A 19,144-nucleotide genomic window follows, 5' to 3' on the forward strand; every position below is an offset into this window, starting at 1 on the left:
GAACCTCGTGGAGTCTGCGCAGATTCAAAGCAGTGTTGCGATGCGGGATAAAACCGGATTGATCTGGATGGATCAAGTCCCCGATCACAGTTACTAAGCGATTAGCCAATAGTTTAGCCTAAATTTTGGGTTCGGCATTGAGTAAAGAAATGGGTCTGTACGAAGTACAACGATCCCGGGGCTTACCCTCCTTGGGAATGACGACGATAGTAGCGAATCGTTGGTCCAAGGGGAGGGAGCCAGACTCAAGGGCCTCAAGGAACATGTCCCGTAAATAAGGCGCCAGTTTGTGGGGTCGCAGCTTGTACAATTCAATGGGCAAGCCATTGGGGCCCATCGCCTTACCCGAACGGAGGGAACGAATAGCCACCGCAATTTCGTCTACTGAGAGCGGAGCATCCATGAGGACTCTGTCAGAGTCAGAGAGGCGAGGCAAAGCAATGTCCCGCAACAGCAATCGGGAGTCTTCCTCATCCCTATCACAAACGGAGGTGTAAACTGTCTCGAAGTGGTCCGCAAAACACTGAACGATCCCAGCTGGGTCAGTGACACACTCACCATCAGGCCGCTCAATCACGGGGACCACACGATTCACCCTCTCTTTCTTGTCCAACCACGCAAGCAATTTACCCGCTTTATCACCCACATCATACAGTCGTCCCTGCTGCTCCCTATACATCACTTTCGCAGCATCCGTTACAAGAGCCTTGTAGTCAGCTTGTTTCAAAGCAAGGGAGTGCAACTTGGCACTAGAGACGCCCATCCGAAGATCATCCTCCAAAGCGGCTATCTCAGATTCCAAGCGCACAACCTCCACATTTGCAGCCTTCTTAGCAGCGACAATCAAGGATAAGGACTGACCACGTATAACAGTTTTAAATGCTTCCCATAACGAAACAGCAGAAGAAACAGACCCCACATTGTCGTCAAAATAATGTTCAATAGCTTTGACAAGGTCCGAGCGGGTCTTGGGGTTACGAAAGTACCACGGGTTAATAGGAGCAACTCTACCCTCATCGCCTGCCCCTACCTCATACCGGAGCCACAAGGGGGAGTGATCGGAAATACCCCTAGGGAGCTGATGAATTTCTCTGATGGAGGAGGATTGAACCGCAGGCATTAATAAATAGTCTAATCTAGAAAGGCTACCGTGTGCCCCCGAGTGGAAAGTGTACTGCAACTGTGTAGGGTGTAGTAGCAATTTTTTCAATTTCAAAGCTTTATTCGACATTTGTCATAAAAGCATCAATCCCTATCCTATACAATAAATACTATGGCTAAAAACTTTCATTTAAAAAGCATATTAAACAATGACGGTCGAATGCTTCTTACAGTTAAAAGTTGTTGGCAGTTCATAAAAAGACAATTAATAACAATTAAAATAATATACACATGTTTCAAGTATGAGAGCAATTTAAACAAGGCAACCCTATTTCATTATGTTACATTTGATAGTAATGAGCAGGAACGGATTACCCAGGCCCAAGCAAGGAATTTTGCTACCGCAATCGCTACTAGGGCAGAGCAGTCAGATTTTAATATTCTAAGTGCGGTTGATTGACAACGAGTACCCATATTTAAACAGACTGGCTTTAGCCATTTACGCCTTGGACTGGCATATAAAGGGCAGCAGAACAATAAATGGGAGATGTGCTCTATTTGGTCCTCACAATGATGACAGTGTTCATCCCGTGAAGGGTTCCAGTGTTTCATAAAGGTATTTACTGGAAGTGTTCCAATCCGGAATTGAAAGTATAATTTCCTGTCATGAGGACGTTCGATTATGTCCCAATAGTCTTCACACGATGGGAACATCTTAATGTCCAAAAAGCGAGATGACAAATTAGATGAAGTACCTTTTTGGTACATTGTTGAATACACCATCTCCCAGTACAGTTCTTTCAGTGTGGTTTTTGATGGAAAACAAGCCACATCCCTATTACCCCACAAATATTCTAGTTTCAGCTTTACAAGAGTAGCCCGCAGATCCTTTAGCCATGTAATACAGTGGAATCGGTCACACTTGACTATATCTAATAATGCTGTTAGATAGTGGGATAGCTCTGGGGTCACCATCAGGCGCCTCCAATATAACAAAGGCCGTAGCCGAGCTATGTCCTCTACAATTTTCCTGCCAAGGTCCAATTTCAAGGGGATTGTTGGCGTACTCTGCGGGGCCATTACAAGTCCTCGAAGAAATCTATTTTCTGCTCTCCCCAGGTCACTCAAGTTTGAAAAGCCCCAAAGCTCGGAGCCATACAAACATGAGCTCAGTACTTTCATGTTATAGATTTCCAGAGCACAGTTAATCGGCTTTGTCAATGAGGCCCTATGTTTAAGGGCTACCACCCCTGCTAGTTGGTTAAACTTTAGTACTGCCGTATTAATGTGCGATTTCCATTTCATGTCTCCCTGTAGGATTATTCCTAGATATGAAAAAGCATCTACTTTCTCAAGTGGGGTGCCCTTGTATGTTATTACACCCTTGAACGTAGAGTGATAATTAAGGCACATGAATTTGGTCTTGGTTGTGTTCAATTCAAGGCCCCTGCCATCACAAAATTCACCAAAGGCATCTACCACTTTTTGGAGACCACTCGGTGTACGCGAGAGTAGAAGCGTATCATCCGCAAACATTAATACGGGTACATGTGAGCCTGCTATAATGGGCGCATCAGTGGGGGATTTCTTCAGGTGGTCAACAATACCATTAATGTAAAATGAAAACAAGGTTGGGGCCAGGACACAACCTTGCCTCACCCCTCGCTCCACTGGAAAGGACTCAGTCACTTCTCCCTGTTTGCCCCATCTGATTTTTGCAAAATTGTTTTCATGAAGGCGTACTAAGAGGGTGAGAAGTTCCTGACTTAACCCAGTAGCAGCCAGGGTCTGCCACAGTTTTCCTCTTGGAACCAGGTCGAAAGCTGCTTTTAGATCTACAAAGACAGCATATAGTGTGCCCTTTTTTAAGATGACATTTCTCCAAAAGATTGTTATAAAGTAGAAAACTTGGTCGACACTACTGGTCAAGGGGCGAAACCCTGCTTGGTACGGTGACAGTATGTTATTTTCATCAATCCATTGTTGCAGCTTGTTCTGGACTAATCGCCCCATTAATTTTTGCGCTGTATCAATGAGACTGATGGGTCTATAATTTTTCGCCAGTGTTTTGTCACCTTTTTTAAATATAGGGATAATTTCTGCTCCCTTCCAAGAGGCGGGCACTTCCCCTCCCATCGCCACTGCGTTTGCCAGCCATGTGAACACGAATTCCTATCAGATAAAAACACATCTGCCGGGATACCATCCATGCCCGGTGCTTTTCCCCCTGATACGCAGTCCAAGGCTAAGCTAACATCTTTTTCAGTAAATATTTTGTGTTTAAAAAGGATACTAGGAGGGGGGGAATTTACAGCATGCATCGGGTTACATGCATACTGTGGTTTGAAAAACTCAATCCAATCTTTTTTTGCGACATGATTATGTGGCTGCGCGGCTATCCCACCCCTATCCCATTTTACTGTGGCCCAGAATAGCTTGGAGTCCTTAGCTGTGCAAGCCTGTTTCAGCTCGCACCAACGTTCCTCGTCCCAGCGTTTCTTAGCATGTTTGTGAGACAATCTATATGCGTCTCTTGCCTTCCTAACTGATATAGGATTGCCCGTTCTTAATGCGATGCTTAAATTATGGCGTGCCTGTCTACAGTGCGTATCATACCAGCCCTGCCTAGGTTGTTCCTTTTTAGCTCTTCTGGGATCTACAGATTTAGTGAAAAAGCTTTGGAGTTTAAAAAAGAATGTTTTATATGCCTCTATCATGTAGACCTGGAAGTTGGATTTCTCACAGTAGGGCTTAATGTTGTTTACTTCCTCTATCACTACTTTTTTAAGGTCCTCAAGTCTCGTTGTGTCCTCAATCAACATCCTCCATTTCAAATGGCGCTGATTGTTTGAGCACACAACGTCCTGGGTGACCCGTTCAATTTTGTTAACACCATCTATAGTCTTGTGATAGGTGTGGAGGGTCAAACACAAGGGATTATGATCACTTTCCATTCTTACCTCCACAGACATGTCTACCAACTTACTCCATGCCCTTACGTCTATCAAAAAGTAATCAATTCTGCTAGTGGCCCGACCATTATCAAATGTATTGCTCCCATTTATATCAGAGGGCGTACGCCCATTTGCCGCTCTCAAACCTCTTGCTAAGCAAAAGCTTTTTAATTGTATTGCTACAGCACTCCATCTTTTAATGGCTGGAACCTCCAACTGAGGTATGCCCCATTTACTGTCCTCCTCCTCAGACAGAGACCTATCCTCTTCACCCATAGGTTCAAAAGTAGAATTAAAATCCCCACCCACAATTACATGGAATTGTGGGTCCAGTGATTCTAGTTCATTTTCTAGTGTAGTTACTACTTCTGAGGTTTTGCCTCCACCTACACCCCTGGCATATACATTGAACAAGGCCAGTTCTTGGCCGCTGTCCCATCTAATAGTTACTAGTAGGATATCGTTTGATGGGGAAGATCTTTGAGTTATTGAACAATTCAACCTCTGGTCAATCCAAATTAATAGACCTCCAGAAGGGCGTCCTGTGTGATTTCTAGTTGCTGGTATATAATAATTTAGGTACCCGTGGTGAAAAACTGGTTTTAGTGCCCAAGTTTCTTGTAACAAGATGATATCAAATTGGTCAATAAAATCAGCCCATTCAGGAGAAGATATCTTATTATTTATGCCTGCTATGTTCCACGAGATGATAGTCAAAGCATCTTACGTTCCTGGATTACGTCCTAAATGGCTCTTGTCCTCAGCATTTTCCGTACAGTCAATACTCATTATTCTACCACCCTTCAAAACATCCTCATTTTCTACTCTCACCCTATTTTCCCCCTGCTGATCTTTATCTACCTCCCCAGGTTTTAGATCTTTGATTTCATTGGGGTCTATTGGCTGCTTGCACAATTGTGTGCATGGGCAGACGACTAGTTTTTTCCATATTTTGCCTTCTTTTGGATGAGACTGGCGGATATTCGTACCTTGTGAGTCAATCGCACTCATTTAAATTAGATAATGCTGAAAATCTATTTTCCAAGTGCAGCCCCCAATCATGTCTTGGACTATCCCTAGTGCTTCTATTACCCACGACAGACCACGTGGTCCTTAAAACACCAGGCTTTATCCCTAATCCTCTTCTACTATAAAAGAAATCAAGTGTAAGTGGTATTAGTTCTGCAGTTCTTTGTTGTGGAGGGTATAAATTAAGCAGGATTTCCGATAGCACTTCTGGGCCCTTCAGATTCAGTACCACACAGTCCCCTGCAAATTTCTTTGGTTTACTCCCTATCCACTTCACTCTTCTAGCTGCAATCAAGTCATCTATCAGCTTTTCTTTACCCCAAGGAGAGATGTGCATATTATTACTCAACCAATTGAATACTTTATTTAACAGTGATTCTGGTAGCTCAGTCTGTCCTGCGTTCAGGGGTGGAACATTCGCAAGAACGAGGATCAAAGGTGACGCTTCTATGACCAGCTCTACAGGTCCTGTCTCTATATTTGGGCCTGGATCAATGGTTTTTCCTGGGATAGATGGCAGGTCAGCAATAGTAGGGTGAGAGCTTTGTGTATCAGGGATTATGTTAATTGTCTGGGTGGGGACTACAGCATCTGCTACTCCCCTAGATATAGTTTCTATAGGTAATTTTTCATTAATTTTATCCAACACCAAATGCGGTATCTCCCCCACATTATCATTGGTGGTTTTTAAGAGGATCTCCATTTTATTGACTTTGTCGGTGAGATGGTCAATTTTAGATAACAACGGTTTGATTAACCTGTTGAATTTGTTATCCATCATGTCCATAAATTTCTTTATAACTGCGTCATCCCAGCCTATGCCCCCTTTCTCTTCTCCCACTTTACCTTTTGCGGGGTTCTTACTGGGAGGAGTTGCTGGTCTTTTCCTATTTGATCTCAACCCTTCTCTTCTAGGGAGGGCCTTAGAACCCCCTCTAGCTGATCTTGGAGCGGGGACAGGGGCCAATGGGGAGGAATGACACTCAATAAGTTCTATATCATCTTGAAGGGTATCTCTATCTCTATCACCCTCCTCAATTATGTCAGGGTTAGTTTTTGAATTTGAAACCACAGAAACATTCAGCTCTAAATCATCAGCAAAATGCTGGATGAAAGGATCTGTGATATTTTCTGCATCTATATCTACCAGGTTCATACATACATTTTCCCCTTGCAATGATGTTGGAGAGTTGCTAAGACCCAAAGACGATCTACGCTCATTATTAATTTTTGCCACCACCTGCACCAAATAGTTGTCCATGGTGTTGGCTGGAGCAATAGGGGTCTTCTGCTTCGACATATCAGAATCTGGTTTGCGCAAAATACAAGAATTCACTTAAACACCCCAGGACGATATTGATAGACAACACTTCCACCCGTCTCCCCCCAGATACAATCACTAGGATGTAGGGAGACAGTAATATCAGAGTACCTCACCACGGGGATTAATTTCAATCAGGGGGTTATGGCCCAGCCCAGTCGTGGCCAGTCTTGGACTGTCTTAGACTGTCCGCCCTTAGTCCGGGCTTCGTCCGGCGCGTCCCGCGCGCGTCCCCGCGGGACGAGGGACCTGCAGGCTTCTTATGGTGCGCCGCCTGGCGCGCTGTTCGCTGACGTCACAGCCCCCCAAAGGATGCTGGGGGCTGTAGTCCGCCCGGCGGAGCCAAGGCCGGCCGGTCGGTTTCACCCGTGAGTTCAAGCGGGTTCTGGCGGAGCCAAGCCCGGCCGCTGCACCGCAGGACAGGAGCTTTCAGGTGGGGCAGCAAAGATACAACGAAGAAAGACTGGGAACTCGGCCCCTGCAGGCTTCTTATGGTGCGCCGCCTGGCGCGCTGTTCGCTGACGTCACAGCCCCCCAAAGGATGCTGGGGGCTGTAGTCCGGCCGGCGGAGTACAGCCCCCCCGGTCGGTCGGTTTCACCCGTGAGTTCAAGCGGGTTCTGGCGGAGCCAAGCCCGGCCGCTGCACCGCAGGACAGGAGCTTTCAGGTGGGGCAGCAAAGATACAACGAAGAAAGACGGGGAACTCGGCCCCTGCAGGCTTCTTATGGTGCGCCGCCTGGCGCGCTGTTCGCTGACGTCACAGCCCCCCAAAGGATGCTGGGGGCTGTAGTCCGGCCGGCGGAGCCAAGCCCGGCCGGTCGGTTTCACCCGTGAGTTCAAGCGGGTTCTGGCGGAGCCAAGCCCGGCCGCTGCACCGCAGGACAGGAGCTTTCAGGTGGGGCAGCAAAGATACAACGAAGAAAGACGGGGAACTCGGCCCCTGCAGGCTTCTTATGGTGCGCCGCCTGGCGCGCTGTTCGCTGACGTCACAGCCCCCCAAAGGATGCTGGGGGCTGTAGTCCGGCCGGCGGACCCAAGCCCGGCCGGTCGGTTTCACCCGTGAGTTCAAGCGGGTTCTGGCGGAGCCAAGCCCGGCCGCTGCACCGCAGGACAGGAGCTTTCAGGTGGGGCAGCAAAGATACAACGAAGAAAGACGGGGAACTCGGCCCCTGCAGGCTTCTTATGGTGCGCCGCCTGGCGCGCTGTTCGCTGACGTCACAGCCCCCCAAAGGATGCTGGGGTCTGTAGTCCGGCCGGCGGAGCCAAGCCCGGCCGGTCGGTTTCACCCGTGAGTTCAAGTGGGTTCTGGCGGAGCCAAGCCTGGCCGCTGCACCGCAGGACAGGAGCTTTCAGGTGGGGCAGCAAAGATACAACGAAGAAAGACGGGGAACTCGGCCCCTGCAGGCTTCTTATGGTGCGCCGCCTGGCGCGCTGTTCGCTGACGTCACAGCCCCCCAAAGGATGCTGGGGGCTGTAGTCCGGCCGGCGGAGCCAAGCCCGGCCGGTCGGTTTCACCCGTGAGTTCAAGCGGGTTCTGGCGGAGCCAAGCCCGGCCGCTGCACCGCAGGACAGGAGCTTTCAGGTGGGGCAGCAAAGATACAACGAAGAAAGACGGGGAACTCGGCCCCTGCAGGCTTCTTATGGTGCGCCGCCTGGTGCGCTGTTCGCTGACGTCACAGCCCCCCAAAGGATGCTGGGGGCTGTAGTCCGGCCGGCGGAGCCAAGCCCGGCCGGTCGGTTTCACCCGTGAGTTCAAGCGGGTTCTGGCGGAGCCAAGCCCGGCCGCTGCACCGCAGGACAGGAGCTTTCAGGTGGGGCAGCAAAGATACAACGAAGAAAGACGGGGAACTCGGGCCCTGCAGGCTTCTTATGGTGCGCCGCCTGGCTCGCTGTTCGCTGACGTCACAGCCCCCCAAAGGATGCTGGGGGCTGTAGTCCGGCCGGCGGAGCCAAGCCCGGCCGGTCGGTTTCACCCGTGAGTTCAAGCGGGTTCTGGCGGAGCCAAGCCCGGCCGCTGCACCGCAGGACAGGAGCTTTCAGGTGGGGCAGCAAAGATACAACGAAGAAAGACGGGGAACTCGGCCCCTGCAGGCTTCTTATGGTGCGCCACCTGGCGCGCTGTTGGCTGACGTCACAGCCCCCCAAAGGATGCTGGGGGCTGTAGTCCGGCCGGCGGAGCCAAGCCCGGCCGGTCGGTTTCACCCGTGAGTTCAAGCGGGTTCTGGCGGAGCCAAGCCCGGCCGCTGCACCGCAGGACAGGAGCTTTCAGGTGGGGCAGCAAAGATACAAGGGTGTAGTAGCCTCCAGGCGTCTACAAGTCCGAAGGTCTCTAACAAATCACTCAACCACCCTTGCGCCCTGGGTAGATCCCTGGGAGGATGACTATCAAAGGTGCCAGAAACCACCGAATTGAAATCCCCACCCAGAATCAGGAGCCCCTCAGGAAGGTCCAAAAGGGCTCTACACAGATCGGCATAGGCCTGCAGACCCGGGGGGACATAGACTGAAAGTATGGACAGTGTCTTCCCCTCCCACCTGCCAGTGAGCAGCGCATAGCGCCCCCTGTCGTCAAGTCTCACCTCGTCAACTGCAAAAGGGAGAGAGGACCGAATGAGAATACCAGCCCCCCTGGACCCAGAAGTAAACCCCGCATGGGCCACCAACCGATAACCGCGCCTATTCATTGCCTGACAAGCATTGCCTATTAAATGCGTCTCCTGTAGGAGAACAATATCAGGGGAGTGACGCCTAAGGAATCGCAAAACAATACTTTGCTTAATTCGGTCCCCTAATCCATTGACATTCCAGGATAACAGTTTCAACTCGCCACCCCCCATCCCCGAAAAGGAGAAAGAGCAGGACCTGTCACTCAAACTTTTGAAGTGGTCCATCGCGCTACCGGGAGTGGACTTTACAGAGGAACATAGATCAGGGACTGCCCATGCCAAAGCAGATGGACTTTCCACTTCAACAATGAAGACTCTCTTGGGAAAGGTTAGCCTCATCCTCTTTCGTTTGGGGGCGGGAGGGTGAAGGAAAGTGCCCCTTTATGCATGCCCCCCTACTTTTTGCCTTATGTTTAATGCCTCTTGACTAAGTGTGCCCTGAGTTCCTGCTCATCTGGTACCCACAGCTTGTGTTCTTTCCACAAACCTTTACCTTTGCTCCCACATTAGCACTCCTATGGCCTAAATATAAGTCCCATGTAAATAGTTGCTGGAGGCACCAAAGGCCTTGTAGCTAGAGAAAGTCTCTCAGGACTGAAGCATCTATTTTGCCATCCTCGGAGACTCCACCCCTGATCCATACACACTGCCAGTGCAGTCTGTGTGCTGGGGGGAGACCCTAAAACTATAAGTCGCCATGGCACACCTACCTGTGTGCCATGCCCAACAAAACACTGCCTGTGGCATAAGTAAGTCACACCTCTAGCAGGCCTTACAGTCCGAAGGCAGGGTGCACTATACCACACGTTAGGGCACATAGGCATGATCCCTGGGCCCCATCCAAAACATGTGCCATTCACAGGTATTGTAAGTGCAGTAAAGCCATTTTAAACAATCGGCTGAGAGTTTGGCACCCCGAACTGCACTGCTCTATAATGGCTTTACTGAAGTCTGAGAGCTTTGGTATCAAACTTCTCAGCCTATTAAACCCACACTGATGCCAGTGTGGGATTTAATGCAAAATGCACTCAGAGGGCATCTTAGAGATTCACCCTGAACAATGACCTAACTCTAGTGTCCCGGCTGACTGGCTGCTCACTAGCTGCCACCCCTGGACCCCTGGATCGAGAGCCTCCCCCTCTCGGGGTTCTGAAACAAAGCACATCCTGGGCAGAGGTGTCAACCCTCCTCCCTCAGGATGAGCAGGGTCCCTGAAGGGGAAGCTTCAAAGGCTTGCCGCCTTTGTGAGCTGGCCCAGATATTTGCTTCTCCCAGCAACTGGCCCCCACCGGTTCTGACCCTCACTTTAGGTGGGAGAATCAGCGGCAAACCAAGATAGGAGGAGAGGTGTTCCCCCCCCCCCCTTTGCCAACCCCACCCCTCAGGTGAAGGACAACTCGCAGTCCATGCCATCTTGAAGATCTTGAACCAGCCAACCAGAGTGAGGCTTATGCCCCCTTCAACTGGAGAGTGGCATAATAGGGGGTGTAACGACCCCAAGCAAGGGACCCATTGGTCCCAACCCGTACCTACCTGAACGCCCCTAAATTTAGTATTTAGGGGTAACCCTGAACCTTGCCTCCTCATACAAGAAAAAGAGGAATACGGACCGAAGAACCGTACCAAAGGAAGAAGAGGAGTACACCAACTGACTTGGTCCCAGCCCTATCGGCCTGCCCTGACCTCGACTAGCTCCAGTCGAATCCCGGTATGTCCAGCACCCAGCCGCCCCCCAGATCCCGGAGGACCTGCGCTTCCTTCCCTAAAGAGACTTTGTCTCCCGTGAGCACTGAATTTGCTTGCCAACAGACTCTGGCTCCGGCCAAATCTACAAGTCTGCATCTGACGCCCACATCCCAAGTTCGAGTGGCCTAACACAGCGAGGAGGTCTCCCCGGCAATCCTGACCTGGGATCTAGTAATCCCTGACCTCCTTCAAGTCTCCTGACAACGCCTGCCACCCCTTTCTGGGGGATCCCCCCCCCCCCCCCCCCCCCCAACCGCGACCAGAGCCAGTAAGGAAAACCTGACTCAAAAGACACCCCTGCACCTGACTTCCCACGCCTTGGGTGGTCCAACCGATGGTGTCCCAGCATCCCTCGTCATCCCAACTTAATTCTCCAACAGGTTGTCGCCTCGAAGATTTATATGCCCGAGCCTGCAGTTTTTGTTCTGACTGGAGCCTCCCCATTGAAACCAACAGGGCTGACGTTGATCCAGCAACCTGAACCTGGCCGTCCCTGTGTGTGCACCATGTGTGCTATCCTGGCTCCTTCTTTGCCCTGAGCTAATCCCTAGGAGCTTTGCTCCCACATCCAAGTGGTGTGCCTGTGAGCAGCCACCAATCGGAGGCCCACTATTCCCCATTGGATAGCATTGGGCCTCAGCACCGGGTCGCCCCAGTGCCGCTGAGGATGTTCTTTGAGTGTATCCTTGACCCTGGTGGAACCCTGGTTCTAACCCCAGAAATCCAACTCCCAAGACTGAGTACTTAACTTGAAACCGATAACCAGATTTTCTCCCATAGAACTGCATTGACTGCTTTTCTGTGTGGAGTTGGAAATTGTATGAGAACCTGAGAAACTGTGTTATAAGAAAAACTGACTTATCTTTTATGCAGGAAATGTCCCAGTGTGCTATCTAGACATATCACACTGAGTAGAAAAAGTAATCCTGAAATGTAATCTGTAAAGTAATGTAAAAAGTAACAGCAAACGTAATTTCGATTGTTTCTGAACATTTGACCTACCTGTAACAATGCCAACTGCGTTCAACTGTATTATTCTTGAAAAGTTCTACATTTGCTTACCTGCACCAAGTCCTCCTTGGTTCTAAAAATAAAATACAACAAATAAATATTTTTCCTACAAACAATTGGTCCGAGTTCAGACTTTGAGGGTACAACTTCATTTCTTGCCTGAGTGTGTGTAATAAATGCTTAACACTGCCCTCTGATAAAGCCTTGCTGCTCGCCCACACTACCACAAACACAAGTTACTTATCTTCGGTAACGATATATCTATAAGGGACATTAGTTAGTGATAGATTCCTTACCATTGAATTACCCCCAGGCGTCAGACTGGATCCGGAAAGTTTTCGTCAGCAGTACCCCTGCATATCAGAAGGTGGCGTTGTGCGGCCCCGCGTCCGTCGTAGGCGTTGTGATCGCCGGGATTACATTGCGGAAGCTACTTAGACGCCGCTCTGGTGCGCTGACGTCAGTTCTGTACATGACTTTCCGCACTAGGAACGCATAGCCACGCAAGATACTGACCACTGGTGCATTGAAACTAGGGCCCTGAAAGGGATGACCTTAACCCTAGAAATCAGTTCACAGAATGGGGAGGATGGGTGGGGCGGTAAGGAATCTATAACTAACTAATGTGTCTTACAGATATATTGTTACCGAAGGTAAGTAACTTGTGTATCTGAAAGAGACACTTTAGTGATAGATTCCTTACCTTAGAATTGATACCCCAGCAATACCAACTCTGGTGGTGGGTCTGCGAACCAAGATCACACCAGAAAGTCATTGCGAACAGAACGGCCAAAGAAGCCGTCTCTCCGAACTTGACTGTCAAGGCAATAATGTTTAGTAAAAGTGTGCAGCGAGGCCCACGTGGCTGCCTGACAGATGTCTTGCTGGGGGACATCACGTCCCAATGCAGTAGTAGCTGCTGTCGCCCTGGTAGAATGGGCGCATAGCCCCACCGGAGATTCCTATTTAGCCAGAGAATAACAGGCTTTTATACACAAGATGACCCAGCGGGAGATAGCACTCTTATGTACAGCCCGGCCTTTCTTGGCGCCTACGTAGCACAACAAAGAGCTGGTCATCCACCCGGAACTGTTTGGTGCTATTGAGGTAGAATGAGAGCGCACCTTATGGGTCCAGACGGTGGAACCTCTCTTTTTCTCTGGAAGGGTGCGGAGGCGGAAAGAAATTGGGCAAGGTGATAGTTTGCCCGATGTGGAAGGCAGTAGCAACCTTTGGCAAGAAGGAAGGGCAGGTCTGGAGCACAACCTTGTCCAGATGAACAGACAGAAAAGGAGGTTTACAGGAAAGAGCCAGGAGCTTACTCATGTGCCTAGCGGAGGTGATGGCAACCAGGAAAGCAGTCTTTAAAGTCAATAAATGAAGAGGACAGTTGTTAAGTGGCTCAAAAGGAGTGCACATCAAATAAGTTAGAACCAAATTCAAGTTCTACTACAGCATCACAACGGAATAGGAGGGAAAGGTGAGTGATGCCTTTGAGACATCTATCTACAACAGGGGACTTGAAAATAGAGGGCTGATCAGGGAGCCTGAGAAAGGCCGAAATTGCTGAAAGGTAGCCCTTAATAGTGCCCAGAGCAGAGCCCTGCCGGGCCAAAGAAAGAAGGAACAAAAGGACTTCTGAAAGAGGGGCAGAAAAGGGATCTACAGCCTTTGCTGTGCACCATGCCACAAACGTGTTCCACCTGCAGGGGTATACCGATTTAGTGGAGGGATGCCTGGCTGTCAGAATATCACAGACTTCAGGAGGCAAGTTAAGTGGAATCAACTGTCGCCGCTCAATCTCCACGCAAGGAGGTGGAAGCTGGACAGGTTCGGATGGAGGACCGTCCCCTGCTGCTGCGACAGAAGATCTTCCCGAAGAGGCTGTCGTATCGGGTGATCCACGCTCATACTGAGTAGCTCAGGATACCAAACTCTTTGAGCCCAGTCCCGGGCCACATGAATGACCTGGGCCCAGTTTAGCTTGATCTTCTTCAGCACTCTGGGTAGAAGTGGTATCGGCGGTAATGCGTACAATGGACCACAACTCCACTCATGACGAAAAGCGTAGCTGAGCGAGTGCCGCCTTGGATATTCCAATGCGCAGAACTGCTGACATAGCGCATTCTCTTACGTGGCGAATAGATCTAACCAAGTCTCGCCCCACTGTTGAAAGAGACCTTGCGCCACCTCCGAGTGAAGAAGCCATTCGTGATCCATCATACACCTGTGGCTGAGTTCATCCACTCTGGCGTTCAGAGAACCTGCCAAGTGTTGAACCATCAAGGAAATGCCTTGATGTTCCAGCAAATGTCCAGAGACGCAGAGGCTCCTGACATAGGGTCCAAGACCCCACCCCGCCGTGCTTGGTGCAGTACCACATTGCGTTGGTGTTGTCCGTGAACACCTGCACTACTCTCCCCTTGACAGAGGGAAAGAATGCTTTCAGTGCAAGTAGGATCGCCTGGAGCTCTAGAAGGTTGATATGGAGCCTGGGCTCCGCCGGAGACCAGAGGTCTCAGATCTCCGCCTCTCCCATGTGGCCGCCCCATCCCAGGAGGGATGCATCCGTCACCACTGTGTGCTCTGGTTGGGGAAGGGAGAGTGATCTGCCGCTGACCCAATGCTGGTTCGTGAGCCACCAGTGCAATTGCTGTGCAGTGCCCTCTGAGATCTGGACGAACTTGGACAGTTCCCTTGATGCTGCTCCCAATGGAACTTCAGGTCCCACTGCAGAGCCAGCATATGCCATCTGGCATGATTGGTCAGCAGGATGAAGGAGGCCATGAGGCCCAGCAGCCTCAAGGTCATCCTGACCGGAACCCAGGACAAGGGCCGAAAGATCGAAATCATAGCCCGAATGTCCCGGACTCGCTGTTTGGGAGGATAAACCTGAAACTGCGCCGTGTCCAGAACCGCTCCCATATTGAGGAGCTTCTAAGAGGGAATCGGGTGCGACTTCGGCACGTTGATGGAGAACCCCAGCAAATGCAGGAGGTCCGCGGTAGTCTGGAGGTGGGAGACGACTGCCTGGGGCGAGCCCGCCTTCAACAACCAGTCGTCGTGATAGGGGTAGACCAAAACCCCGCAGATGAGCTGCTACCGCTGCCATCACTTTGGTGAACACCCGTGGGGGCCTGGTAAGGCCAAAAGGGAGCACTGTGAACTGAAAGTGCTTATGGCCTACAGTGAACCGCAGGTAACACCGGTGGGCCAGCAGGACGGGGATATGAAAATAAGCATCCTGCAAGCCCAACGCTACCATCCAGTCTTGCGGGTCCAGGGCAGACAAGACCTGAGCATGTGTGAGCTTCTTTAACTTCTCCTTCCAGAGGAAGCGATTGACGTTCCGAAGGTCTAAAATAGGACGCAGGCCTTGTCCTTATTCGGAACCAGGAAGTAGTGGGAGTAACAACCACGACCTACTTCTGGTGTCGAAACGCACTTGATGGCCCCCTTGGCCATGAGAGCCACTACTTCCTGCTGGAGAAGTGCCAAGTGATCCCCCCCCGAAATGCAGTGGTATTAAGGTGGCATGGCTGGAGGGGTGGTCTCGAAGAGGAGGGAGTAGCCCCTTCGGACAGTCTGTAAAACCCACCTGTCCGTAGTGATGGTGCGCCAGTGGGCCTGAAACACCGGACTAGGAAGGTTTGGAGGCAGTGGTGGCAGGGGAGGTAGTGGATTGACCCACCCGCTGGCCTCGTGACCCACCTCGACGGGTCCCTTATCTGCGGCTGTGCTGAGACTGTTGCTGCGCAGGCCTGTGGCTTTGAACCAAATGTGTCTGGGCACCCCTTCCTTGGCCACAAAAGGAGCGAAAAGCAGACCTCGAAGGAATGCGCGTGGCTGAAAGGCCCAAGGACTTGGCCGTAGCCCACGAGTCCTTAAAGCGCTTCAACGCACTATATGCCTTGTTGCCAAAAAGGCGAGTGCCATCAAAGGGCATGTCCATCAGAGTGTTCTGGACATCCCCTGAAAAGCCAGTGGAAATTGCTCTGCCCAGCGAGTCAGCGGTGTCAAGGCCACAAAGAATCGTGAACTTGGCTTCATCTCTCCCCGCAGCAATAGCTTGGGAGAGCACCATTCGGGCCTACTCCAAACATTGAGGCAGCACCTGGGCCACCGTATCCTACACAGAGTGGGAATCACGGCCCCAAGAGGCATGCAGTGTTCACAGACCGCAGCCCTGAAAGAGAAAATCTTCTTCCAAAACTGCTCCAGTTCCTTGGATTCCCTGTCCGGAGATGCGGAAGGGAATGCACTTGGGCACGCAGAAGCTTGGACAACCAAGCTCTCAGGGGTAGGGTGTTGGGAGAGGAAAATGGCATCGCCCAGGCGATGGCGTCAGGCCACGTTCCTATCCACAGGAGCCCCTGTGTTGAACCTGGACCAGGTGCCCAAAAGGACGTCTGAAAGTGCATCATTAAAGGGCAGCAGCGGCCCCGCAGAGGAAGCCACCGGCCTAAGCACTTCTGTCAGGAGGTTAGTCCTGATGGCCACTGTAGGGAGCTTCATGTGGAGAGCCTCTGCTCCCCTATGTAACACCACTAATTAAGTACCACCACCCTCCTCCGTAGCCACGGTAGAAGGAGACAGTGCGCCAGTTTCTGGTGAGAAATCCAGATCACCGGCATCCCCCAAATCCTCTACCCAGTCCGGTTCTACCTGGCATTGGGCTGCGAGAGGGTCTTCAGACACCTCCCAGTCCTCCCCGTCTTCCATAACCTGCTGGGCAGGTGAGAAAGATGGAGGAGGATGGAGATAGGGGAAAAAATTACCCATGGGAGTCAGAATCGGCGTCGATCGACACTGGTCCGGCACTGTCTCCACGTCAGGGTGGAAGCCAGGGACGACATCGGCCAGGTAGCCGCCCGACGCGGGAGGCGGTGCCGTAGACTTAGATTTCGGTGGAGGTCGTACGAGGTCAACCAACATCAGCTGGGATCCTAGCATGGATCCATGGGGGTCTTGCGGCGCCGAGACCGGAGCCGTCGACTATGTCGGGCCGGAACTGCTGACTGAGAAGGGTGAGGACCTCCAGTCGAACCCACGGGCCCGACGGGCCAAAGAGGCGGGCCATGGCTGGAAGAAATTCCTGCAGCTGGGCCGGAGTCGCCGACGGACCCGGGAAAGGCGGGTAGGCTGACGGGGACTGCGTAGGCTCCGCCGGAGGCTGAGGGTGGCACCACCCGCACCCTTAGCCGAGTCGCGGGACAGGCTAGGGGAAGGCGAAGAGCGACGTCGCTTCTTCGACTTCTTGTGTTTCCTCTTAGTTGACCCAGAGTGCGAAGACTTCGTCAAACAATGGTGGCGGCTCTGCGACCGGTCTCTCGACCTCCCACGGAACCGGGCCTTTGAACGGCGCAGAGCCGACTCCTGGGCCCTCAAGAAACTTTCTGGCCCGCTCCAGCAAAGTTTTCAGAGCCATGACCCAGCAGTCGGGGCACGACGTGGGGTCGTGGGTGCCCCCCAGGCATGAGAGACACTCGCAGTGTGGGTCCGTCACCGACATCATGCGAGGACAAACCTCGCAAGACTTGAAACCAGGCAAAAATTGACGGGGGTACCGCTCTCTCCGGATCTGCGCTTGCTGGTGCTGAAATAGAAAGAACTGACGTCAGTGCGCGAGAGCGGCGTCTAAGCTGCCACGGCGTCATCCCGTCGATTACCACGCCTACAACGGACGCGTAGCCGCACGATGCCACCTTCCGATGAGCCGGGGTACTGCTGACGAAAACTTTCTGGATCTAGTCTGACGCCTAGGGGTAATTCTAAGGTGAGGAATCTATCACTAACGTGTCTCTTTCAGATATAGAGGGTAAGGTATTATCTACTTTAACCTCTGTACGCCTTTGGGGATCCACTGGACTCTATGCATACTATACCTTACTTTGGTATAGTTTATACAGAGCCAACTTCCTACATATGTGTATCCATGTTGCCTTTGTGAGTGAAGTTATTTTAAATTATTGCTCTCCTGTACTTATTGCTTTACTCTACCTTTGTGCAGGAGCGTCATACAGAGGAAGATGATGATTTTTTGAAAGGCGAGACACCACAAAGTGATGGAGTGGTAGGAATGACGCCAAGTTCCTATGATGCTCAGTTCCAGAGCCCAACAAGCAGTGTGGGATCCCCTCCTGTCACCTACCTACACCGGCCTTTATGATGTTTCAAATCACAAACTAAAAGACTTATGAAACATAACTTATTTTGACTATAAAGAAATATTTTTTATTTTATGGAGGATGAGATTAAAAAAGAGTATTTTGTTTTCATCTGATGAATTTCCCCACACCGTGGTAAGAACGAATGCAAGTTTGTTTTGGATTTCTGTCCAAGAGAAGAAACAATAATTGAAGTCATTGGGAAGTACCTTACTTGCTCTTCAGTGTGCTGCAGTTAAAAGTGCACAGAAAACAACCGAGATTCGTCCATGGCTTACAACTTTATCTGCAAAATCAGACCGCTGTTTCAATACAAAGCACTTGATTTGCCTTCTGCTTCCTTCCTGTGACGATTTAGCACAGGGAACATTTTATAACTGTAAATGCACTTTAATATCTTCTCCCCAGGCGATCATCTCCAGAAACAATTTTCTTTTAATTGATCTTTGTAGGGCCATCGTCTTCATTTGTTAGTCGCAATTTTATTTTAGAAGTAGTTGCTCGATTTTTTTTATCCCTAGATCTGGTTTGCATCGGTATTTTTTTTAAAGACACAGGTATTTGTTATGTTTATTTAAAACAAATTACATATTATCATCTTGGTCAGAATGGGCACAATGACTATTGAATGCCATTTCTTTTTATGTCTTGGCATCTATTTCCGTTATGTTTGAAGATGGCATAGAAATACAGAATTGACAACCAGGATTACTGCGTCCTTCCTCATTGCTTCCAGGACTCCTGCAAAAGAGTGCATTTATTATCATCACTGCTTAGAAGTCAATTGTGTTTCCACTTAACAGAGTGATTTGCCTTATGTGAACTTCGGGATGCACTGCTGTGGATACTGTTGCTTTCCGCTCCCTGACATTATTCCCCAAACCCCTATTTGTGCATTGTTTCGCCTTATCGCATATGCCTCATTCATGCCCTGAGCCTTGACCGTTTGACTCCAGTTTCCCTCTCTACTGCCACAGCCTATTTGCTACCACCGCATTATGGTGCTTGTTGGATGCTCTATAGGCGATGGTGCCCCCAAAAGAGGTGTAGGCCCTTGGAAAGCTGCAGACTTCGAAGGACAAGTTTCAGCCATGCTCTGAGGTGAACAGAATCAAATCACGGTACATAGCAGTAACAATCTCAATTGAT

At 50.5% G+C, this 19,144-nt stretch overlaps 1 protein-coding gene across 2 annotated transcripts in view; it reads left to right on the plus strand.

Moving 5' to 3' along the window:
• Positions 1-18,880, plus strand: part of RRN3 (RNA polymerase I transcription factor RRN3) — a 423,539-nt gene extending 404,659 nt beyond the window's left edge. The window contains exon 18 of one of the 2 annotated variants that reach the window (XM_078663171.1): positions 17,839-18,880. In XM_078663171.1, the coding sequence (XP_078519297.1) occupies positions 17,839-17,997 (159 nt within the window). In that variant the 3' untranslated portion in view covers positions 17,998-18,880. The remainder of the gene's footprint in view (positions 1-17,838) is intronic. The other variant, XM_078663172.1, reaches the window with a different exon arrangement.
• Positions 18,881-19,144: the final 264 nt, after the last annotated feature.

The sequence above is a fragment of the Lissotriton helveticus genome, chromosome 10 (assembly GCF_964261635.1).
Source record: "Lissotriton helveticus chromosome 10, aLisHel1.1, whole genome shotgun sequence".
In the NCBI taxonomy this organism is placed as follows: domain Eukaryota; kingdom Metazoa; phylum Chordata; class Amphibia; order Caudata; family Salamandridae; genus Lissotriton; species Lissotriton helveticus.